The sequence below is a fragment of the Pimephales promelas genome, chromosome 25, assembly GCF_988280905.1.
Source record: "Pimephales promelas chromosome 25, fPimPro1.hap1.1, whole genome shotgun sequence".
Taxonomy (NCBI): Eukaryota; Metazoa; Chordata; class Actinopteri; order Cypriniformes; family Leuciscidae; genus Pimephales; species Pimephales promelas.
Window position 1 is genome coordinate 17,908,209 of NC_142793.1, and position 27,029 is coordinate 17,935,237.

Consider the following 27,029-nt stretch of genomic DNA (forward strand, 5'->3'; position numbering starts at 1 on the left):
ATACTCAGAGATAAGCTATTTTATAGAGGAAATATTACATTCTTTGTTGTAAAAAAAAAAATGAAAAAGTTTGAGGACGTTTCCTATGTTGTTTTTATTTGAGCTTTTATGCATATTACACATTGGATATTTGTTGCTGTTCACAGTTAGGGACTATTTTTTTCAAGCGATTTTACTTTGAAAAGTTGAAAGTTGATTTGAAAGTTGCACTAATACATATTTTTTTACTTGAATATTTTTGTTGTGTGGTAAACGTTTTATAAAAAAAATAAGGTACTCAAGGCATGTGCTGTATCGTGAATAAGTCACGGCTAAACTCGTGCCTAACAACGCCCTTCAGCCGTGACTTATTCACGATACAGCACTAGTCTCTCAAATTTTATTGCTTAATTAAAGCTACGAATGTTATCCAGTCATGAGCAGTGAGTGATTTTCTATGTCTTTTGTTCTGTGATTTACATAAATGAAAGACATCACAGCCACCGGTTTATTAGGCTGCTGTCACTTTAAGTACTGAAGCACATGATGTGGACCTGACACCTATCCCATGGACTCAACTCTTTACGGTCATTTAAGATTTTATTTAACTCATTTAAGACTGTGAGATTATGTTTTTTTATGTCTTATCACGCTTGAATTGTTTAATTCAGTTGAATAAATGATAGAGTGATCATATAATACTACACCGTAGCCAAATGATGACGTAAAAAACAATGCTGCGTTAATTGTGATAAGGCAGAATGTATACAACTAAATTCAATGGCGCCCGGTGGCTATTTTTGGTACTACGCCTAAACAAAACCTTACATTTTTGTGATATCAACTTCAAATTTGGAACATAACTTGGTTAGATTTATTTTAAGGTAAAAATATTTTGTAAAATATATATTTTATATAAAATAAAAAAATATTTATAGTACAGTGTATTTGATTTACTGTAAATTTAAACTTCCATAACTTTTTCATACTTTAATTTTTTGAAGTGTTGTCACTTCAGCAATAATCTGCTGAGTGTTTTCTTTAAAACAAGACCAAAATATATGGTATATATTCCAAAGCATTCTTGAATTAAAACAATTGTGAATAGTGCATTTTAACCCCCATTCTCAAAAAGGGGGGTGACAGCTAAGGGGTTAAACGGAAATAAATAATTGCATGTGTTAACACGTTAATTTTGACAGCCCTAAAACACACACACACACATGCATATCTAAACAATTTAATATACCATTTTGTTGAAGATACCAGGTACATTATTTTCTTTCACTGCTGTTGGATGCATTGTTTTTATACAAGACTGTGGTGAAGACTTAAGTAGAGCTGCTGCACACAGACGGATGCGGTACACAAAGCAAACAAGCACCGCTGGGCCTTCTGTCGATTGGCTCCCTACTTCCGTCTGACCTCCAGCCAGAGGAAAGCCACAAGGCTGCGACTGATTGAGAAAGAGTAAACAAGACTGCGAGTGTCTCTGAGGACACTTACTCAGTCTCTCTCTCTCTTACACATGCACAAGCCATTCATGCTGCCTTGGACACAATCGCATCAAAGACTTGAGCTGTAATTCATTCATAATGGTCTATATTTACATAATACATGCAGCAGACACAAACCTTTGGATACAGTAAAAATCTGTGCATGTATGTCTATTCTTTCAGTCTCTGTGAAAACATGACTGGGATGTTTTCTTAGCTGCAGCTGTCCTCTTAACATGACATGTTTTTGGGTGAGACTGCTGTACGATCCCTCAAATCCCCCTTCTACCCTACCCTACCCTCATCCAGCTTTTCATCTTGTGTCCTTATTTTTGCATTGTTAAGTCCAATGTCCTCATTTGGAATGACACAGCTGGATGTCTATAAGCTAAAATGAAAAAAGAATAAGGGATTTGGTCCCCCTCTGCAGGCCAGAGGAAGTTACCATTGAAGTGAGGACCACTGGGTTTTCCTCACACAGATGATCCTTCGGTTTCCTCGTCAGATCGGTCCACTTGTTGTGTCTGTTGCAAAAGCAGGACCTGGTTGTCCAGGCATGTCCTCAGTTTGTCTTCGGTCAGTGTAAGACGCTCCTCGAGGACAGCAACGGTCTGAGATATGAAAACCAACAGTTTAAGACAGTTTAAGTGACATTTTGTAGACTGGGTTAGTGTAGCTATTTATGACTCACAGCTCACACAGAAGTCACTTTCTGTTGGGCAACACAGCAAATTTGCACGACCAACTTAAATTTCTTGCGAAATCCGCATGAAGAACTCTTTCAGCCTCACACAAAATTCCCCATTGCATGGATTCCTGATGAAATGACTTGATTTTAACCACAAAAATGGTCAAACAATAGTAAATATGACCTTATCTTTAAACAAAGTTCAAATTTGACAAAGGAAAAACAAGCTGATTTGCTGGGTAGATCTAGACAAAATAGCACTATTCAACAGAATTAGATGACCTAAAAGCAGTTCACCTGGGTCAGGATGTCCAACTGCTGTACAATGTTCTCCAGAGTGCTAGTAAGGTTTGATGGGATCCCAGAGTGCTCGGCTGCAGATGCTGTCATGCCACCAGGAAACCTTTCTTCTTCATCCTCCCCATCTTTGGGTCGATTATGAGTCCTAGCTGGACCTGAGTCAATACCTGAGATGTGCTGACCTCTGCTGCTTGTGCCAATATCATGGCTCCTTACATCCTGAGGAATTAGGAAACCAAAATTAAAATTTTTCACCATCATATCATTCCAAACTTGTTTGACATTCTTTCTTATGCAGATCCCAAAAGGGATGTTTGGCAGAATGTACCAGGTGCTTATTTCCAATGAAACAACATAAAATTAGTATTGGTATTTTGGCCTGTTCCTCAATCAGAGCTATTTTATGGCTTCATAAGACTTCATAATGACTATTTTATGGCCAATTTTGGAGCTTGAAAGAAATGATTCCTATTCACCTTTTCCTCACCCATATAAATAATGGTGAAAGTACCCCATAATTTTAGATACAGGAACTCCTTTTTGGGGTAGTAAAGATTTTAAAAAAAGGCATGTACTCACAGTTTATAGACTTATTTACTCCATGAACATAGAAAACAGTGATAGAAGGGTTGGGGACCACTGAGGAAATCCAACACAACTTTGAAGGAACCAAGCTAGCTGTCTCAGATAGCAACATTGGCCACACGGCAAATGCTATAATATTTTTCTGCTAATTAAACAAGAGAATTGGTCATAGATTTTGGCCCTAAAAAATGTTTCATCCAAAACGGTGCATCAAAAACAATGTTTTAATTTCTTCTTTTGTATTACACCGATTAAAAAAAATCTTATAGGTTTGGTATGGTTCATTGTGGTAGACATTAGTTGAACATGAAAAAAAATGCACATCACAGTCATCTTTTTGCTAACAATACATGATAGAAACACAGAATCAGTACATGGGCCTCTGACCCTATCATGCACACAACCAAAATCTTGAACCGTTCCAGAAGAGAGAGACAAAGCGAAGAGGAGGAGGGGAGGGTCATACATTCCTGCCCTAATGCAGGAAGAAAATCGATTGCAGACCCTTACTTCCTGTGCAGCGTCCTGACTTCAAAGCTCAGGCCTGAGAGACAGCATCATGGCCTAGGAAGGGAGGGAGTAGGTGAACAAAGCTGTCAGTGTGTTAAGGGTTGGTTCTGGGGTCCTCCTGCACCCACCAGCCACATCTGGAAAACATCTGCTAGCCTCATTTACACGCTTCACGCTCCGACCTCGATCACGCTAAGCTCCAAACCTCGTATCTTCTTCCGTGTGTGTTTAGTTTCTCTATCCTAGTGGAAAACAGCCCTTGGAAATTTCCGTCTGTGCTAGTAGCAGTGTCTCATTTATGAAAATGACTGAGGTAAGGTAAGGGTCTCTGTGTATGCATGACATAACGGTTCGAACCAGGAAAGAACCTCCAGCTCAGATTCCTCTAAATAAGGGCTTTTGCACTGGTGAGTTATAAGAACTAGAGAAGTCCCCCTAGAGTGAAATGTTCCCCTAGGACCAAATTTATTTGGCATACTACTGACAAAGCTAATAATGTGCATCTTTTATCTTTAATTACACATTGTAATATGAACAACCAGTGAGTCTTACAATAGTAAGCTGTATGCGTTTGATTCACAAAAAACAACAACAACAACACACAATCGTATTGTTTACTGCACAAGACAATTCATTTATTTGACTTTTAAGGTTTTCCAGGAAAAATCAGAGGCAACCTTTTCAAAGCAGAAATAGCTCTAACATTAGAGTTATCTTACTGTCATATCTAATCGCACATAACCCTGCCTTACCAAAGCGGAAAGGTCAGACTTGGCCTAGTGTTTCTTTCTCAATGGGCTCAGGTTAAGCAAGAGACTATCCTGTGTTGCAGGGTGAATGAGTGACCTCGGCTTGATTGCTTCACCAGTTGCCATGACAACAGGGGTACCTGGGGTTGCTAGCAAAGAATTACACTCATTCTGTTCCCTTGGTGACAGTGTAAGCGATATGTGAACTGACTTCAATCTTTCCCGGACCGTTCTGAGAATGTGCGTCTTATTAACAACTGATGTGTTCAGTCAAACACAACACGGTGTTGCAGTCTGAAGTTTGAAGTGGGCACAGGTGGGTCATTACAGTTTGAACATATTCATTCAACTCTGAGACCAAGGGTCTTTATGCCAGCACACTGAGCGCTGATATAATTTATGTCAACGGGCTTGCTGGCCGCTAAGCAGGTACTTCACTGGGCCATTGGGAATATTTATGAGCTCCCTAAACAACACCGAAACCCCCCCAACAAACCTTTGAAATATCACTGCTTTCCTCATTGAACACCTGGGAAATGGAGCATAATGACTGGATACTTGACAAGATCAGAGCAGCCGTTGAAGTCGTGTCTGGTCGTCTACTCATTAAAAAAAATGGGAAGACACCTTCTTCAACGGCCCCCTCACAACAATATCGACTCCTCATTAGCGCTAATATTAGAACGATGTGTCCGTGCCAGTGCGAGAAATGTCAAATGTCCTTCATTTGCAGAAGCGTATGCTTGTCCTCAAGGATAGGCACTGAAAGTCCCCAAATGGTTTTATATTTTAAACAGATAAGCACTCTCTCACTGCCACTAAACCACTCGCAGATCTGGTCTTGTGACAGAAGATATTTCCTTGTCACAGGATGCCATGTAATGCCATTAAAGTGAGCTCTCTTGTACAAGGAAATCCTTATTGAGATCAAGGAAGGAGGCATTAGCTCTTTGACCTGCAAGCCTCTTTATAGTCCAATATCGCCAAATCTTTTTCTTTCAACAGTCTTTCTATGGATCAGAGGCTGGTTTTTCTGCCGTGTGAAGTGTCTTCTAAAGGTTGTCTATAATGGGGTTTAAGGTAGTATCTGGCTTCAGAACTCAATAAGACTCAATTTTGAGATCTCTAAGACTCAACTGAGACTCTGAAACAACTGACAGGAAAAATGGGAAAAAGAAAAGAGCAATTTTAGACTCTTAAAATAATGCTGAAAAATTATTCATTGCTTTTAAGTGAACCGTCTTGGATTTAAGTGACTATTTGGAATGGATTCATTATCTATTCGTCAATGAATGGATCATTTTTGCAGTGATCATTATTGCATTAATGCATGTTATATGTTTGACATAAGTTCTTCTAACCCTAAGCATGATTGAATTATTTTTTTGCACATGAATGCAGACCTTACATTCATTGAAAGTCTTTGGGATGTGCTGGAGGGGACTTTGCTTGACTCTTGGATTGTCTGTCAATACCTGATCTTGACTAAATTGATGCAGAGGAGAGTCAAGTAACCAGTAAAGTCTTCTTAAGCACATCTTTTTGCTTGCTCCTAATCATTCTTTCACAAGTTGAGCTTGATGCATCTTGATATTGTCATCCTGGTGTATGGCCATGATGCATTTTCTTACGTGGTTGTTTAGGAAATAAAAAGCTACACACCATCAATTAGGGTTAGAAGAACTGTTTCCAAATGCATAACGTGCTAGAAACATAATTATAATTCAATAATGATCCAATCATAGACTTTTAAGCATGAATCCAAACAGACACACACACACACACACACAAATAGACTTGTGAATGATGAGCATTAATGTCTGGACAGTTCATTATAGTTAAAAATCCCTGCACCGCTATATCATGTTATCATATTTGCACATGTCCTACTTCACTGATTTCGATGATGGCTATTTTTGCAAGCCAAGCCTGACTTCTTTATTATGGTGTATTTGACCCTCGCACTGGCTGGCCTAGTGGAAAAGTGAAACCAACACTTGTCACTCTGAATGTAGGCCATATCCTGTCAGGGGACCAAAACCACAGCTGTCTGCAGCATAGAAGGTCAGGTTATGGGTGAAGCCCAAAGAGGACCTGCTTTTGCTTTGGTGTGTATCGGTGCTCAGGAAATTGGGCTTTGAAAAGGGTCTTAGTCCCGAAATGAGAAACACACACTTTCGAGACGAACAAACACATGCATGTACACGCAAAACTTGACCCTTGCCTTTAAAAGCAGAGCTGTTTGGTTAGTTTTCCAGATGAAAAGATGTACTGAAAAACCAATATGGAATAGCAGAGATGGCTCCAGCATGCTATGGTAGGGGAAGCAGACACTTCCTTTTTCCCTCTCCGTCTGTTCTCGTATCAAACCACCATTCGCTCGCCCACACGTTGGCTTCAGGGAAGATAAATATCCGTTTTGAGAGATACCAAAAAACTGCAGCATTTTATAACCAGCTCTGTGACTAAGTGGTTATGTCACATTTCGATTGTGACTGAGGTGAACGCCCTCATTGGGAACAACACAACCAAACACAGCAATAAAACCTGCATATCGCTGTCAGTACAATCTCATCTGCTCTTCATGAGCCGTGTTCACAATGAGTGCCGACACCACCAGTGACCTGAAACCACGAAATGCCAACTCCAAAGGATATGATATAACTCGATTATGCAAACGAGGATGCACTGAATAAATGAATCTGGAATAAAAAGAATGGATTCAAAAACAATCAGACAGAATGATATCAAATCATTAGGGGATTCTTTGTAATTTAATTAGAATAAAAATTCGACAGGTGGAACTCAAATCGGAAGCCCTCGTTTGAAGAAAATGGGGGATCCCTCCACAAAACAGTCAAAGAGGGAGGATGAATGCTGTGTTCTGACCCAATTCCTATTGGAGGCACTGTTTTCAGATCCCACAGACTGGATGAGTCATCAGGCGCATTCACGCTCACACACACACCTAATGGTTCCAAATGCCCCAAAAATCACAAAACCGAAATGTGTATGAAGGAGGGGGCATTGAGAAGGTCGGGTGACGCTGAAATGAGGGAAGACACTCATTCCATCACATCTTTAACATTAAAAGTACAAGGGGTCATATAATTCCATTTTTGCAAGTTAATATGAATGTTTAGGGTCTAAATGAAAACTTTGTAATATACATTTATTAAAAATTCTATTTAGTATTTTAAGAAAACACTAATTTTACCTGGTCAAAAACAGCTCTGTTTTCAGCACGCCGTTTCAGTGCATATGCCTTTAAATGATAATTAGCTTTGCTCACCCCGTCCCACTGTTCTGCTGGCGTTTTGCACGTGGAGTGTTGCCTTGACAACAGTTGAAGGTATATTTTGGAGAAAGAATGGCGGCCATTGACGGTTGATTGTGGGGAACATTCCCTTCGAAAACCAAACTCAGCCACTGCATCTTCAGCGGTTCGGATTTAGGAACATCAAAATGACTGCGGTGTGGTGTTCTGTTCTTGGGTGTAATAACGAACAATCACTTAGTGACGGACTATGTTGACAGCTTGCTCAGGGCGGTTCTGTGTAGAAACGGTGGTGACGTTGTCAATCAAAGGCAGTGGGAGGGGCATCCGACCGTGTGACAGGGGAAAACAAGATTAAAATAAAAACACTGGATGGATTTTTATCATTATATGATGCTTGTGACATATTTCAGTACAATCAACTGGTAAAAGTGCATGTACGACTATATGACCCTTTAAAAACCTATTAAACTCCTAATGAACAAAATTGTAAAATAATAATAATAATAAATTACTGTACATAAATTAATAATATTTTTATTTAATAATATAACTTATTTTTTATGCATTAGTATTAATTTATTAATTAGTACTATTATTAGTAGAAGTAGTTTGAATAGTGGTAAATATCATTATAATTTTAAAATGAAATTTCTTGTGAATAAAAGCTTTTTAGCAGCCAATACTGCAGGTCGTTAGTATCACATTATCCTTCAGAAATCAATCTAATATGCTGACTTAGAAAATAGGAATAGGAAAAAAAAAGATTACAAGAACTTTGAATTTTCTAAGTTCTTGGAAACCACGTCCATCATTTCCCAATCAAGGACATTCTAAAGCATTCAAACAAACTCCATTCATTTTCATTCAAGAGCCTGTGACACCCAGTGCTCGGCAGTCGTGATGGAAAAATGCAACATTAAATGCCCTTGCGAGAGCGACTGAAGTTCGCGGCCTGAAACGCTTGTTTTGTCTGGAACGCAGCGCATGTTGCCAGGAATGCATGCAAGGTTAAACATACGGGCTGCATTGTAGGTGGTAGTGGTGTTAACTGAGGATGAGTAGGAGGAAATTTAGCCTCTCAGAGTAGGCAAAGATGAGTCACTGTGAGAAAAGGTTAAGGTGAAGGTTAAGTCTTGAAGGTACAGTTTATGCACTATTTTAATTCAGTATAACAAAGAAAAATAGAAATTTGTTTACTATCCTCAGGTAAAATGCTAATTTAGGAGTGAATAAAAATATCGACCTTAAAAACAGGCTTAGCATGAGACAAAGTCAGCCTCGGTGTTCGGATTAAAAGAAAATGAAGCTAGCTAAGCTATCAACTATTCAAAAGCAAAAGTGTGTTTACAAAAAGTAGAGACACTGAAAAACATTTTTCACTCCAAAATTGCAAGGAAATTTCATAGTCATAGACAATTGAGTGGTGCTGAAATGACTGATATGATATATCTCTGAAAACGTTACATTGTAGCAACCTTTTCAACACTACCCCACTATATAATCAAGCATGGACTTTAAAAAAAGATGGACGACACCCCTGCGCTCTCTTCCATTGGTCACATCTTGGAACTTGAGTCTGCACAGTTGCGATTTCGGAACCAGACATGCGTAGTAGTGAGCAGGAAGTAAAGGCGCGAAATCAAGGCCCCGCCCTAACTCTCGTAGAATCAATCGCAAGCACACGCTCCGGCACTTTATAAAAAATTAATTAAAGAAATTCATATCTTAAATCCAAAGCTACAATCTCCTCAGTCCTCTGAAGATCCCGAAAAAAAGTGGGTGCTTCAATGACTACTTCGTTTAGAAAACCCTTCAATCGCAGCTGTCAATCATGACGTCACCACCACCGCATCAAATAACTAACTAAAAACAAACTTATTTTAAAACAAACACTTGAAATTACATCAGTGTAATAAAAACTACAATTAATGACAGAAATCATCTGGAAAAAGTGTAATTTAATTGTTTAGTTGGTCTCACAAGCCGTTGAATAACATGGGGAGGCGGGGTTTATGACCTATACTAGGACCGGCCACCGGGGTGCGATCGAGACGCTTTGGCTTCACTTTTCAGGGCTTGTGCGGCACGCTTGTAATCAACACAATAAAATAAAAAAATCAGTAGAGAAGGCAGGTTCAGCGTACAGTCTAAACTCTACAGTCCAAGTATCATGCAAGGCAGAGAAAAGTGTGTGTTTGGCACAGGTCAGCTCACTGTGGCGCTGCTCGTAGCAGATACAAATTGATGCCCGTTGTGGCAGCCGTAATGTTTCTAAGCAGGAAACCATTAACATGGCATTACGCGGCGGATGGAGGGCAGGAAATTAAATTCGGCTGTCTTTGAGTAACTGATGTCACAGTTCTGCCTGTGGGTAATTGATTATTACTGCCTTCTGCTGGCTAAGAGCACCCTGGATTGTGGTCATGCAGGGATGAGGAAAACAGAGAGGTATGGAGAGTTTGAGTCTGAGTGATTCGTTCACTAAACAGACTGATTCAGTTCTTGAGTTCAACTCACTGATTCAATCTGATTCCAGCTGTCTGGTTCAGATCTGCTCCTGCAAAACTGATGGCTTCAAAAGACTTGAAAAAAATATGGCACTCAAGTTTCATTGACTTCTTTTATGATACTTTCAGGTCCCTGTACTATCCTTCCCTGTCACCCCATCTCACTTATGTTGCCATCTGTCTAGAAGCCAAAAAGGAAGAAGGGATAAGGAGGTCATGTTATTTGAGTTAACGAAATCCCAAAATAAAATGAAATCAAACATGTCTGTGATAAAATAAACAAATAAAATAAAATTGATTATAATTTGTTAATAAATGCAATAAATTAAAACTGATATTTTACATAATACAAAAACTTGGTAATGAGCAAACATGCTGGCAATCATAGCACATATCTGCCAGGCTGCATAAGCAAGGTGAGGAAAAAAAAAGGCAAAGTCCAACAGCATTGGAAATCCAAAACTGCAATAAAAAACACAAGCTGCCCAATTGAATACTAAAGCACCATGCTTATCTTGGCTTTTATGCACAACCATACTGATCTTACAGCCAATGATTAACGCCAGGGTCAACAGCCCACTGACTGTAAAAGCTTTGCTATCAGCAGGAGATATCACGCCGCCAACTGACACCTCATTGAGACGTGTTAGATCCAACCCCCATCGACAAACTGTTCACACCAAAAGAGTCCACATCCTCTCTTCTGCTTTTTGTGGCTTTACAATCAAATGCTCTTTTAAGTGTGGGAGAAAAAAGATAAGAAAACACTTGCACAAGGTTAAATGAGAACATGATGTACTACCATGCCATAAAAATGTTTGACACATAAAGGCCGTGTGCTGTACATGTGGCACGTTGTGCAATCGTAAGTGACATTGGGAGATCTGTTGGTGTCAATAGAGTTGTCATATAAAACTCATAAAATGTGTGAAAAGAAAATGGGATTAATATTATACGACATGCAAGTGGGTGACTGTCAGTTGCATTACGATGAAAGTGGCCAGCATTGTTTAATGTGGGCTGGACGCGAGTCACGCGACACAATATTCTCCCATGTTCGATAGTTCTCCTCATTTTTGCTATCCACTTTTCAATTATCAATTTTTTTAAGCTATATATATATATATATATATATATATATATATATATATATATATATATACACACACACACACAAATAATCAATTTTAATTAAAAAAATAAGTTTCTATTAAAAATGTTTATTTTATTTTTAACCAATTAAAAAAAAAGTTACATATAATTTAATTATATGTAATATATTGTATAGAATTATAATGATATACAATTATTTTAACGTGGATTAATTTTAACGTGTTTATAAAACAGAGCTAATAGTACAAGTAAATATAATAGTAAATATAATAATAGTAACAACTGGCATATTGTGTAATTCAATTAGTTCTTTTTTTATTATTTCTAACATTTTGTTCCAGCCTGTCGCCATCCTCACTGCACTTCCACTTATTTTAAGGTGCAGTCAGCACATTGGTTTCCGATCTCACCCCCTTCTCTTCTCGTTCTTCCTCTCTCTCAATCACCCATTTCTGCTTTAATTTTTAATTCTCTTGCTCAACGGCGGCTGTGCACAGCTGTGAGAGCCAGAATACTGTGACAGAGCCAAAATATACTGTGGATTTTCCATTTAAGAGTGGGACGTTGTCAGAAATGCAATGATCCAAATGCATTTGAACTACAACAGAACATTGCTACCTGCGGTTCACAAAATCGTGGCATGCTGGTGCTGAAAAGAGATGAGTTGGTGAGACCTCAAATGCCATCACATGTGAACTCAAGAGCTATTGCTGTCTGAACGCTAAATTGGAAAATGGGTTGGAAAAGAAACAAAAGCTGGGGGGTGGCCCCTGTGTTTAAGATGTACTTGAGTGGTAATTACAGGAGAACTGGTGGTATCAAATTACTTGCTTCTAAATGATGCTGATAATACATTTACAATACATTATTTTCAAGTGTCTCTGGAGAAGACACAAAATCTTTTTATTTTACTTAAGATGCGTTTTCTCCGTGGCAGCCTCAGAAATGACCACACGAAAGACGAGCACGGGGAGAAAAATGAAAAGTTTTATGAAAAAGGAAAATTTTTATGCAAGTTATTGCATATAATAATTCAACTGGAGACATGTACAAATATTCAGCACTGGCACATAAGTCCTAGCATAGGAGAGAGTAGCAAAATCATGCAAATGCACCACCGATGTGATCCCGTCAACTCAAAAAATAATAACTGCACTTATCCAAAAGATGACCGCAAGAGACATTTTACAACTTTTTGTTGAAGGACACGGTTTCCGAAATCTTAATCGAGCCATATAATAACAGCGGAAAATGATCACGTCAAAGTTGGTTGTTTGGTTGTATTGATCCTCCACTGATACAGTTGAGAGATCAATAAATATGCCTAAATTGGCAAATTTTAAAGGATTGCTTTATTTTATTAAGACAGCCTAAATATTAAATGATCATAACAAAAGGCAAACACCACATATTTAGCACCTAATTTTATTTTGGGATTTGAATCTTTGGTTTAACAGATTAAGTATTTAAAATTGATCATATACACACACACACACACACACACCTCTCTGATTTCTTATGCCTGTACCGAACTGTCATGGACGATTAAAAAACAGGTAGGGCCTATGCTAGAGCATTCATATCTTGTGACATCATGTCCTGTTTTTTGTTCGTTTACAAGTCTTTAGTCTGTGTTGTGTTTATATTTCACCAGAGTTTGTTTGGAAGCAACTTGTCCACCAGAGTTCGGATGGCAGCGTTCACATTTATTCAAATGAACCGCACTATCAGAGCAATCATACCAGAGTGCGTTTAATCGTACCAAACACGGGTGTTTCTTAGTTTCAGACTAGTCGGTTACAAGTCTAATTAGTCGTATCGCGCACCCCTAGTTGTTGCCCCATTGTAAGGTACCTTTGAGTAATTTGCAATTTAGAAACGAAAAAAAAATCATTAAACTTCATTATGTAGTCTTCATATTTGCTATGGACTACAGATTTGTTCTTGCACATTCTCGCCTGCTTGTTTTTCTGTTCCCCGCTGAGTCGAATACTGGCAGACAGGCGACGTCCCTCGCAGGAGTCTGTCAGGCGTCTTTTCGTATCATTAACCTATTTTAAATCCGCTTTCAAAGAATTATCCACTTTTAAAATATTTACCCCTCTCTGAAACATATGCCAAATTACGCCCTCAGCAGGCATGGAAATAAATCATTTCCGTATTACAGTGCTTAATACATAAAACAAACAAGTAGAACGGGCGGAAACGTCCTAAGCATGTGCCAGTAATGAATACCAAATGCTGCATTTAATCTGCAAATCAACACATACAAGATTCCCTCATTTTTCATCCCTTTTCTCAAAAGCAGAGTGGAGTAGAAAGTGTCTCAGTATGTTTTCCTCACTATTTCCAGCTTATGAGCTTGCAGCACTGCAGCAAAGAGTGCGGACAGAGTAAAAGTTCAGCCGTTTGATTGACAGCTACAGCAGCAGGTGGCATGGGGTCCAGCTGAGCCTGTGCCCTTCACCGAGCTCCGTCAGGGAGCCTCAGTCTCAGCATGCCACCTCTCAACTCCACCGTTACTTCCTAAACCGGACGGACAGAACCTTCACGTCAAATCAGCTAGAGAGCTACATGGGCTGGCGACTCTGTCGTTCCTAAGAAACACGGTTCCCACAAGGCTGATTCAAGAATAACACTGCCTTGAAAAAGCTCTAATATCTTCTGTGAATAACCAATATAGTATAGATACATCATGCATCTCTACTTTTATAAGAGTATTGCTCTATTACTTCAGCAACAAACTAACATCATCCTCTTTGTAAATCAAGGTAACCCTGAAGCTTCCCCACTAGATGCTATCATTTTCCTCCGTGCCACTGGAGAAATGAGGCATTGATGAACAAGCAGAGGGGAGATGATATCAGTGGCGGGGAGTCTCAGAATAGTGTCACCATGTGAAAAAGCCACAAGCTCGAGTGCAGCATATCCCTAGGTCAACCCCATAAAGCATAACATCAAGGCTCCCCTGCGCTTCCTCTCATATGAGCCGGTGGCAGAGGCGGCAGATTAGTGAGAGAAGCTTCCTGTTGCTCTAAATAGGTATGACATCTGCAATTCAAATTGAAAATGTAAAACTACAGGTGCACTCTTTCACCAAATTTCCAAATTCCCAGTATAAATGGAAAATCAAAGATATTCAATATGGATGTTGCTTTTTGGCAATTCAGGTTCAATCAACAGACCTTTGCATACAGCAAAATCTCATGCCGTCTCACTTTATCCAAGACTTACAAAGAGGCTATCTGTCTGACTGTAAGCTGATGCAAGGTGTTGCTTAAGCAGCATGGCCAACAAATAAAGACAGTGAAACCTTTTCATTCTAGTGCAAGCCGATTAGGCCATTCACAGAGAAATCACGCCTGTATTGGACCCTTTCTTTGTGAGTTCTCACGATCTGATTCTTAGAAAACCTATTAGTCCAAAGTTAACCTACAGCTTTAGAGAAGTCTGCTCAAGAGGTCTTTGGCCTCAAGAGGCCTGCGCATGCCATTAATGTCCTAAAAAGTCCCCTCTACGTTTTAAGTGAAACTGAGAAACACAAATGTATTCATAATAAAAATACCAGACGACTAATTCTGATCATGTTTAGACTTAAAGAACTAATGGCAGACTTCATCTGTTAACCACTGATATAAATTGATTTGGATTTGAGCATTTCTTTAGAATTAGGGTTGCAAAATATATCGGTACCACACTTTATCACTTTATCAAATACGACTTTTTAATGTGAAGGGGGTGTACATTACATTTATCTCACCTAAATGTTTAATGATGAATTAAATAGAAACATATAAGACACATAAATACAACAGAATATATATATTTTTAAAAATCTAAACAATTTTATTTCATGTGTGTGTGTGTATATATATACACATATATATATTCTGTTGTATTTATGCGTCTTATATGTTATTATATATTATATGTGTATATTATACATATATTATACTATATGTGTTTCTATTTAATTCATCATTAAACATTTAGGTGAGATAAGTTTTATGTACTCCCCCTTCACATTAAAAAAAATCACATTATATATATATATATATATATATATATACACACACACACAACTTATTTAATAATAATAATAATAATACATTGTTTTATATATATTCTTAATGCTTTATATAATTAGTAGTAAAAGTATTATTTAATATAATTTATATATATATATATATATATATATATATATATATATATACTTAATTATTTATATATTACTATTATTGTTGTTATTAGCAGTAATAGTAGTGATGATGATCTGCTAAGAATGAACAGTGTCATCAGAAAAATGAGATCCCATTTTTTCCAGTGCCAGAGAAGATGTTTAAAACATGACACTTAAGCACAGACTACGACATGATTTTCTCAGAGGCTAAGTAGACAGCCCATCATTTTCCAGACAGGAGCAGATAGTAGCAGTGAAACCGGAACAGAGTTTTGGGCATCTCTGGGGTATCACATACACCAACTACTTGAAAGGTGTGAAACTAGTGGCTAATTTTATCCCTAGCCAAAAAAACACTGACATCGCTATTCCAAATGCTACAGTGATGGATATCTGTTAGGTGGGGGGGGGGAACAGGAAGAGAAAAGGGTGAGAAATGTCCAGAACGCTTTGGAACATGAGCTTCGAGCCTGACACCTGAACCTACTGCTGCTTCGAGGGGGTCAATGCAGGTCAAGAGAATGATGGGAAAGAGGAGCGGCAGGAGAAGAGTTGGATGTTTTCCAGTGTTGGCTTGGAAAAAATGTAGACTCACTTAGGTAAGTAAACATGAGAGAGTCACCAACGCCATTCCTCCACAATTCTTCCATCACCTACTTGAAGGTTAGGCTCAGGGCAAGCAGATCCCCCTCTGATAAAGTGAGAGCAGCTGTTTACACTTGTGCTTTTGCATGGTAATACCGAAGGTTGTCAAGCAGTGGAGAACCATTACTGCAGTTCACCGGAAACGCAAGGCTTTTTATAGCAAGTCAATAAAATGATTCCAGTGTTAAAAGGGGATGCAGAAGACCAGAGTAGGTGAGCAGAACTTTTATCATTTTAATCTGATACTCACGACAATGGCCACAACAGAACAATGTCTGCATTGGAGGATTTCCCCGATCCAAAGTGAATTCAACAATGCAGTAATTTCAAATTCAAAGTGGCTCTTCCTGATTCAACAAGGGCTCCTGCTGAGTGATCTCCATAATGACTATAATGACTTAACTTACTTGTAGTCATCACTTAGCCTGATGACCGCTTTTTAACCCCAACAGCACTCCAGAAAACCTGTTTGTTTTCCAGCATGGGGGGTGGGGGGAGGGGTCTTGCACTAATACAAAATATGATTCCATTTACATTTAATCATTTAGCAGACGCCTCTAAAAAAAGCGACTTAAAAATGAGGAGAGCAATAGAAGCAATTTTTGTATGTTGAGCGGATTGACAACAGAACTGGAAGACAATACAATGATGAATAAAGACGTAGTTTGTTATTTTTGGACCAAAATGTATTTTCGATGTTTCAAAACATTCCAACTAACCCACTGATGTCACGTGCATTTTCAATGGAGGGACAGAAAGCTTGGACTAAATCTTAGTCTTACGGGCTTGGGCCGACATGAGGATGAGTCATTAAAGACATAATTTTCATTTTTGGGTGAACTAACCCTTTAAATCTGGCTAGACAAACTATATGCTTCCAAAATTAAATAGTAATGATTACCTGTGTCTACACTTCATGCAATTTCCATGCATGACATAAACCCTCTAATATGTATATTGTAAATACAAATCCCAGACTTCCAAGTTAAGCCTCTGGATGAGTAAAATTAAGAAAATGGGGGCAGTGTCAACTCTCCAAAACACAGAGAGAACATTGCAGGACATACGACTTCTGTCGTGCCAGTCAATGCTAGGGACACACATTCTGTAATTTGATTCTGGCTAATCCGATTGATCCATGCAAAATCAGGGACATCAGCGAAGCGCTTGTTAAGCATGTTTCCTAACTCATTGCCCTCACATGAGATAGTCTGTAAATAGCACAAAGAGGAAGAGGCAGAGCGAGTGGGATAAAATCAGTCTTTATGGAAGATGTGGGGGAAGCAGAGGTGAATCAAGCAACCAATTTCCCCCCCAGCAGCGATGCAGGTTTCTAAAAATACAATCATGCAATGTCCGACGAAGAAGAGATAATGAGATTTCAGAGGGTTGTACTGTCTGAATATGCTAACTTAAGGTCTGGAAGGTTGTTACGAGCCAGGGGGTGAAGGAAGATAAAAAGGTATTAGAAATTAGAGTGTTTGGTGGTCATGTTAAATTACCCAATCATTTCACATTTTTTGAAACCATTAATATTAAAATACTTGGTCTTTTTCTGATCTAGGAGCATTGTTTTCCTCAAATGAACCTCAGCTATTCAATGTGTTTGTATAAATATTTGTGTGTTAGTGTCGTCAAAAATACTGATATTTCGATATGTATCGGTACTGAAATATCTGAAACGCTTCCAATACTAATTTTCTACAGTATCTCGTCTCATTCGCTCAGGTTGAACAGTGCTTGTATTGCGCATAATTTTATTTCACTCCCACAGGTTTCACACTCACACCAAAATTGCATGCACTACTGATCTATATAAGTGGTGCACATGTAAAGCCGCCACTCAGACAGTTTGTGAGTCGTGAGTACCAAAATTGGCTTGTTTTTCATTTGTATTGCACTTAAATGCCCAAATACATAAAAAATTATAAAAACAATTCCTGCCTTGCCAACTATTAAGGTAAATACAGTCATTTTTTGGGAATGAAATAACTTTAGTAACCTTAATTGTAAGCATTCATCTCTTTTTCATTTTACAATAAACTATTTTACTTTACTGTTTGATTAATTTCTGTAGCATTTCTTACCTGAATACTACTGTTAGACACATGTGAAAAACTTAAATCCATGTTTATTTCAAGTAAAGCCTCCCTGTTCTGTGTGTAACCTATTGCAACCTTATTGAAAGTACATAATAAACAAATCATGGGCAGGAAACCAGCCCTGTGAACTACATGCGTACTCACACACAAGTTCCAAATATCAACTTTGGCTAGTAGGTAGATGGAGACATTCTGACCCTGGGTCATTTCTCAGGTTGAGGAGGTTTCTCTCAGTTCTGTGCTAATGGTGATCTAGCTTCCGGGCCTGATGGAAAAGAGGCTCCACACTGGCTATGAAACTCTTGCATGGTCATCATATGATCTTTATACGTTAATAAAAAGTGTCTCATATTTACAAATACATCTGTTGTCTGCTGGTGCAGTGGAACATTAATTTAGTATTAATTCAAGGGTCCACTTACTAGGAAACGGCATACATTTTTTTTTAAATCTACATGTTTGACCAATAACAACAACATTGACCAATGACAATTAACTCTATTGGAGGTTCATAACTGACAGGGTACCAAAATATCATGGATCCCTAAAAATAATTATGGGTATGTCTTGATAAATTAGTCTAGTAAGAACAACATGTTTAGCATTAAAACATTGAATACACAATGAATGTAGTAATTACTTTAAACAAACAAAAAATTACACCAGCCTTAACTTCACATCACATTTTAGAGCTTTTGTATAGCTGGTGTAATTCCTTTAGATTTACAGCTATCAGGCTTAAACAAAAAAAACAAACAAAAAAGTGTTAACTTTCAAACATCAGAAAGTAATGTAGGTAATTGAGCAAATACACTGAAACAAGAGGGTCCCTGTGTGGGATTTAATTTAAGCTAAACCCCATTGCTACACAAATGCTAGATAATCTGCTTTTGAACTTGGTAATACCAAATCAACTGCAAAGTATCTGTGGGAAACTGCGACACACAATGAGCTTGCCACTAATTGCGAATCAGCAACACAACAGGACTTCATTGGTTTTCATCTTTAACATGATTTCACTTCACTGGATAACTGGATATTGGCATACAACAACAACAAAAAATTGCTTGCATTAAAATTGGCTTGAGAGAACAGATTGTCGCACCAGTGAAATGCATTTAAAGCAGTGTTTGAAGGGTTAAAAGGTGATGTGTACACACACAAGACATTAACGCACTCTGAGATAAGGACTTCACTGACCTCAATCTCTTAACACCGCATTTTTGGAGAGTGTTTGAGATAGACGTGAATAATGCGGTTGGCGTAGTCACTGCTTTCGCAAGAGGAGGCCCTGGGAGGAATGTGAAGCTTTATGGTTAAGTGCACTTTAGACTGGGCCTTGCCTCCTTTCAAAGTTCCACGTCAAAGCCCCCCCCCCCGGCCCAATTCAACCCAAAGATTTCCCCTCATCTTCAAGGGAATAGGTGTGAGGGGTTAGAGAATGAGTAATGCTAACGCATTTCCCAGAGGCAAGGAAGAATGTTGTGACTTGTGCAGGGGTTAAGCCCATAAGGCCCGGACGGGTCGGCAGAGAGGCGCCTGACAGCCCTTGCGGGTCTGAGGCTGGAGGTGGATGTTGGGGATTAGAGGAGAAGAGGAAGGGGCGGCAGGGAGAGTGGGACGCAAGGGGTTGAGGTTCAAAGGGTCACAGACATTCCCCACGCATTTCATTGTGAGGCCGAGGCCAGCTGACGCCAAACAGGCAACAGTGGTGCTGTCGGCGTGCGTGTGGTATTTGTGTGAAAAAGAAAGGAAAACAGGGTCGGAAAGGGCTGGTGTGAGAGAAAGAGGGAGGGTTGTGGTATAAAACTACAGAAAAAATAAACAGGAAAGAGTGTGAAAAGTACAATAGGAAGAATGGAAATGTGTACAAGAATAGTGTATTTTGAAAAAAAGATATTATCACACACAATAAAACTAAAGAGATTTGGGACAACATCTGAAACAGGCAGATTTAGCTAGATTGAATGAGATGGGAGAGAAGGGAGGGAGCGCTGGTGTAGGAATAGAAATGAATGACTTCCTAACAGGTGGGACACATCTTACCCTCTAACCCTGATCAGTATTGAGTTTCAGCTGTACCTCCGGAGCCCATGACCCTCATGTACTCTCGCTCAGAGGAAGCTGATTTATTTTCTTACCCCTGTTCGTTTCAAACACTCTGAAAAATATCGTTTTAATCTAAGACTCAGGTCTATTATTTTTCGGAAAAATCAACCAAAACTCACCTCTTCACCAACTAAAAATAAAACGTCCATAAAAACAATTTACCAAGAGTATGTACAGGTACGTAGCTGGTTTTGAGCTTAATTTTTTTTTTCCATCAGTGAAAAGCGCTGTTTTGATAGCTCATCCCACGCAGTTCACAGAGGCGCTTCCGCCTTCCATTCGTGCTATGTTAAAAATAACTCATACAGGTGAAGAGGTAAGCGACAGTAAAATGGAGCATCAAAATAAATCATGAAACCGCGCATGCAGCGCCTCTCTATTAAAGTAAAGGGTCATGGAGGGATGACCTGTGTTTTTAATTGCTACATTTTTACAGAGGCTCTGCTGCTCTGAAGAGGCCATACTGTAGCTGTGGTGTTAAAAAACGTGTACACAAACAAACATTTTACTGCATTAAAGTGCTCATAATGTACAAACCTGTTTGCTGAGGAGTGTATATTTAGCATCACATAGAGGATTGAGTGGGTATTCAAAAGTATTGAGCAGTTAATCTATTCTTCCATTGCGGTGGTCTAATGTTGGCTTGAAATCTGCAAGTTCCCTTAATAATGATGAAATAGGATGCCTTTTAGCATGTTTTCAAATGTCTGGAAAGCTCATTACAATTGTTATGGTTAAAAGTATAAACTCTGCACCACTAGTGAATAAAAGAAAAGTTACATTTTCATCAACCTTGCCTGGTTACATTAAAACATTAAAAATATTGCCGACCCCAAACAACTGAATGAGTAATTTTGTAAAGGATGGTTCATCCGGTAAACAAAACTGCCTTTTCTGCTGTAGCATAATATCTGAAACAGAAGAGATTGGGTAGACGGACAGCACAGTGAGTGCATTGCAGGAGAGCAGCTCACCGTTTGCCTTTGAGGTGTCCCTGTTACCTGCAATAGCACAGACCGACTATTTTTAGAATCAATGTTGACGAACTGTCAGCGTATTTTAAGCTATGCCCCTCTGGGCCACCATATACCCTTGAGAGAGCTCATGGAGAAAGAGAGAATGTCAGATGAGAGAGGAAAAACAGACCCTAAGCCAGATTCTGATAAGGTCCTTTAAACTCTACAGTCAACGTGATTGTGCTTCGTTTTGACAGGTACTTAATACGAGTTCTGGACTATTTAGGAACCATCTGCTTTAATGGAGGAAGTGAGATCAGCCATTAAGTTAAAGTGCTAGTGTGACTCAATGGATGGAACAGCTCTATTCTAGGAGATGGGTCAATAGCCTTTGGTGGAACACGAAAGACAGCAGATAAAACAGATGAATGGGGGGAAAAAAAAGAGATGAAAGGGGTGGATGAAAAACAGTATTTAATGGACAGGCAGAAAAGAAAGGAAGAGGCGCAGACGGACACAATGGGCGAGAAACGAGATGAAATATTAAGGCGGACACACAGAGTTCTGGGTGTGCCCTACACTGAATAAGTGATGAACCAACCCAGGTTCCTGTGTCTTTGATGTGTGAGCGCCTGTTTGTCTGCCGGAGTCCTCGTCTGAGGTCCCTGGGTCAGTGCAGGGGATTATGGGCCGGATGAGACATGCAAACTGACCCTTTTTATTATCTGCCTTAGTTGCGGTTAGTTTCAGGAGAATCTAAGAAAGGTGTAATAACTCTGGTGCCAATGCCGCCTACTGTCATAACAAAAAGGATATTTGCGATAACAGTTGAAACATGACTGCGGTTGCATAACCATAACACATATTTCCACACTTCACCACCTACATTTCTTCAATGAAAGGTGCTATGTACGTTTCACCATAAAGGTTGAGTAAACAACTCTAAAAAGCACAAACAATAAACTGAATATCTATTCCAAGGCAATCTGATTCAAATCTATTTTTTTGGACTAGTCACTCTCTCTCCCTGTAAGGCTATCTTTCTCAAAGCTCTCCCGGTGGAAAGTGAACCTTCCCCTGGGCCATTCTATCTTTAGCGATTTACTTCCGTCATGTCACGTCTTGTCACCGGAGCCAGTGGCAGGCCATCAAGCTGGCATCCACACCTCGCGGCCACCCAATCTCCTGCTCTTTACAAAACAGGAAGAGGCTCTTTGCCTGTTTCCTGTCTGTCACCCCTACAAGCAACCTTCAGACACGTAATACCAGGTGGCGCGCACACATCTACAGACCCTCAAACAAACAAGCATGCACACACTCGGTTGAACAACTAGATTATGATGTTTTAATTTGATTACATGTTATTATTGAATAGTAATTTGAAAGCACTTAATAGCCTAGAATGAATTATTTTTGCATGTACTGTATATTTTTACATTATACTTCTATTAAAAAAACACCTGCCTGTAATTACGTGCAATTAATTTCTCTAATTGCATCTATTATTACACTCTTAACTCACAATTAAACCTAACCGTACCATGAAATCGGTCTCTAACCTTACACGTATAGCACATCAATAGCAGACACAATCAGAAAACTGTACCAATTTTTATTATAAAGTTAATATAAAGTTGCAACTAATAACCCATTTATATTGTACAAGAATAGTCATCCTCGTGGAGCCACAATGATTATTAAATTTGACCACATATAGAGCACAAAAAACCTTTTGTTTAGAATCTCATTTGATTTATAGATAGATAAGCCACAGAATGACATTTTTACAGAGTGAATGTTACACTTGACATCACACTGAACTTCTTGAACTGTGCTGAATAGCAGCACGTTGTTCAACGTTGCAGTTCAATGTCTACAAAAATGTAAGTATTAGGATAACCAATTTTTTTAAGTATAAAATTATTAATCATTTAAATTAACAATATTAATGTATTGAATTTATTGATTGATCTATGTATTATTAATTATTAGATGATATTATACCATAGAATCTTTCGGTTAAACAATATTTTTTACCATATATATATATCAAGTATCGCTACTACCTCACCATGCGATATATCAAGATTCAATATGCAGTGATGCATCACAATATTGCAATTGGACTGTGACTAATTCAATATCTCTTGCACTGTAGGATGTGATTTGAATGCTCAAATAAACAGACATATCGATACAAGTAAAAAAAAAAAAGGTATTATTATAGTAAAATATGATTTATTTTACTGATGTACAAGAGGTGGGAGTGGGATTGGAAAGTGACGTAACTAACTACTGCTTACCACCAGACCCACTAGTGCTTTGACACAGGCTAATACTTGAGTCGTGATCCTTTCCCTGCTGTTCAGATGCCTCTGGTCTTGCTTATGTTGTCTATGCATAATGCATCAGGGAGTCAACAAAGAACGCCATGCAGAGGAGTTCCACCAATTGAGGACCGCATCACTGCACACACACACACACACACTCAAGCTGAAAGGACTCCAGAGAGAGTCAGTCAAGAGGAAGTGATGGCAGGAAGCGTCACACAAAAAGGCGCCACGGGTCATACTTCTCTCTGCCGTCCACTTCCTCATTTCTCTTCTCCAATGCACGCAAGGCAGGGAAGCAGAATGAGGAAACTCTGTCCTGAAGGACTGCAGGATGCTCAGGGCCAGACAATGACAGGGTTTCCCTGAAAATGGGCCCTGACAGGTCGGATTTGGGAGGGCATCCTGGACTGAACACTTTTTAAGTGTGAATGGTAAAAGTGGTACGCTATGGCTATTTTTTTACTACTCAACTACTACTCATCCAGAAGATTAGATGACTAGTCAGTGGGTTAAACCATGTACCATGCAGCTTCAGTAGCCTTTTTTTGTTTCTGGCAAGAGGTAGTCTGACTCACAAACAAATTACCCCCATGAGTCGGTTATTTAAAAAAAAAATAGTTCAAAAAGACAAGGTGCCAGTTTGAAAGAATCTGAAACACTGCCCTCTTACAATACACCGCATTAGCAGAGAGAAAATGCAGGGTATTTCCTGGGTCATCAACACACACATTACAAAGTACCTTACCCGGGCCAGTATACCCAAAATAAATGCAAAGAAACTATTTGTAATGTTAACTTTTCCTATTATTCATTAAATAAAAAAAAAAAATTGAGTGACTCAAAGTGAACAACAAAGTAACATTACATTATGATATCACACAGATCATTTGACATATCAGATTGTTTTGTTCTGTTACTGGTATTGTCACATTAAATGATCAAAATAAATCAAAATAAATCTTAGGCGGGACAAAGATTCATTTTAGAGGCTGCCAAAATATTTCCAAATGAATTCAAATCAAAACTGAATCTGAAGCTTGTAAATCAGAATGGGAAAATTTCTTTCAAATCTTTTCATTACAACTGAAAAACACTCAAATGAACAGAAAAACAAGTTCTGAATCTTTAACCTTGTGAATCAGAATCAAATCCGGATGGGACTCACAAAAACATGGACATTTTCTTTCATATCTTTTCATTACAACTGATATAGCACTCAATTAAAAACAATTCTTCAAATGAATTAAAGAACTGAATCTAAAGAAGCAGGATGGGTCTTGCAAAAACCTGAATGTGGTAGGCCTACGTAGACAAATAGCACCACTGGGACGCAGTACAGTAACATCAACTGGCTCCATTTAGAACCAAGTGCAATTAAAGTCACATGATCAACAACGTCGACACCTATCACGTAACGAATTGACTAGTCAACGAGTGTGCAGACGTCCAAGTCGGACACTTGTTTTCTCTATGCACTACAGTGTGTACAGACAAAAGGAACAAATGGAAGAAAGGGAGAGACAGCAAGAGAGAGAGCTAAAGTCAGTGTGGAGGAGTCTATTATTAGTCTATGGCTGCAGCAGGAAAGTGAGGTCACATCAGAGCCCAGCTTTAGACACGTGTGTGTGCTCGGTGTGTTTTTGCTTTTTTTACGCTCGAGCTACTCTACACAGCCAGAATCAGAGCACTCAAAAAAAGAGAGAGAGAGAGAATGAGAGGGGGAGAAAAAGAGACTTCCTGTAAACACGTGAGCGAGGCACCCACGGTCTGTTGTGTGCTGTCTCGCAGCATTTCCTCAATCCGCTTGTAAAGCAGAAAGCACAGCGTTTTGCACGGAAGCACGAGGATATTCCCATAATTCGGATCAGAACAAGGCACGCAGTAAATAAGAAAGATTTGGAAAGCTGCCGGCCACACAAGCAACACTGGGCTGAATGTAATAAACAGTTTTTTTGGAAAACCAGCCACATTAATAGCCATCATGTGCATCATATTAACAAAATTATACAGTGGGGTCCAAAAATTTGCCGCAAGTGCCTCTATTTAAAAAAAAAATATATATATATTTTCATTAAATATATAGACATACATACACACACACACACACACACACTACTATTAATATTATTATTATCATCATATTAAAATATATTAAAATTACATTTAATAAATAATTAAATATCTAATTTTTTTAAGCATTAGAAAAGCAATAAATGAAAACATGGTTTTTCAACGTGGTCTCAAAGTTTTACACCCCACTGTCATATGGAGTAGATAAAACCATAATCATTTTTAAAAACATGAGGGACAGCACAAGTGTGGCAGTGACAGTACACTTTTCGATGAGGGCTTACATTATCTAGCCTATATTTCCCCCTAGTGGTTGGAGTGAAACAGTTCTGACTTAATGAATCAGTTCCTGTCAGAGCTCTTACCGCTGCGGAGAAAAGAACACGCCCCACTTCAATCACCTGAGGGTCACCAGACTGAGTATCAGCAACAATGGGGTTAATCTAAGGAAATGAAAGAATGAGAGATTATAACTAACCTGAATGCAGTGTGTGTCGGTGTCACAGAGCTAACATATTGACTGCAATGTACTGGATTAATCTACAGTGTTGACGCTGTACTGCTCCCTGAGAGAAAACTGAGTACTGTTAGTGAAACATGTGTATTGTAGTAGCAATTCAGTTGTGGGCACTGACCTCTACTGTGCCATTTTGAGCATAGTGTCGGTGAGGCGATCGAGGGTAAATGTCCATCAGGTGTGGAGGGGGATCTGGAGTGACTCGTTTGCTATGCCTGCTCAACAGCTCTCTGTAGTTCAGTGAATCAAAGTTGGTCTTCCACATTAGAACCTGAAACCCAGACAATCACTAGCATAAGTGACATGATCAGCTCGACGGTAATCGGATAGTAAAACATTAACATTACGTCACAATTACCTGGGAGTCAGCACCTCCTGAAGCAAACAGATCTCCATCTCGAGAAAACGTCACAGCCAACACTGGACCCTGCGAGCAGAGGGGAAAAAAATTACACTTTATGGATTTTCTTACACTGTTGTTTCTTATGGTAGGCTGTTTAATGCAGGTCTACATCACAAAATACACAAAAATGTTAGGAATATTTCTTTTTTTCTATGAATTATTAAAAAATTATTTCTATTTTTTTTTTTTTTTCAAAATTATTATGCAGCTCTTGCCATAAAATGACAGTTGAATGAAAATGAATGAATGAAATATAAATATTAATTTACCACTGTTAAAAGTTCTTCATATGACTATTTTCAGTTCATATTTAGAAACTTTATTATGTGTAAAATTGTCTTTGGCTTCACTATAGACAGTAACACAAAAAAGCAAAACATAATAGACCAAATATTACTAGTCAAATAAGAAATATAGCATTTTCAAAAAACAAAAAAAGAAAAAAAATTTGGAATTTAACTTTGGCATTTGAAATAACATGAGGGTGAGTAAAATAATAATAATAAT

General features: G+C 38.6%; 1 protein-coding gene across 4 annotated transcripts in view; it reads right to left on the bottom strand.

Moving 5' to 3' along the window:
- Nucleotides 1-27,029, bottom strand: part of poc1b (POC1 centriolar protein B) — a 45,270-nt gene that overhangs the window by 15,352 nt on the left and 2,889 nt on the right. For 3 of the 4 annotated variants that reach the window (XR_005617256.2, XM_039647014.2, XM_089127929.1), the window contains exons 8-12: nucleotides 26,478-26,546; nucleotides 26,238-26,390; nucleotides 25,968-26,045; nucleotides 2,461-2,682; nucleotides 1,921-2,086 (exon numbers count right to left, since the gene is read on the bottom strand). Coding sequence is in view for 3 of the 4 variants with exons in the window: in XM_039647014.2 (XP_039502948.2) it covers nucleotides 1,949-2,086; nucleotides 2,461-2,682; nucleotides 25,968-26,045; nucleotides 26,238-26,390; nucleotides 26,478-26,546 (660 nt within the window). In the remaining variant the exon portion in view is untranslated. Of the gene's footprint in view, nucleotides 1-1,203; nucleotides 2,087-2,460; nucleotides 2,683-25,967; nucleotides 26,046-26,237; nucleotides 26,391-26,477; nucleotides 26,547-27,029 lie in introns of those variants that run through there. The other variant, XM_039647013.2, reaches the window with a different exon arrangement.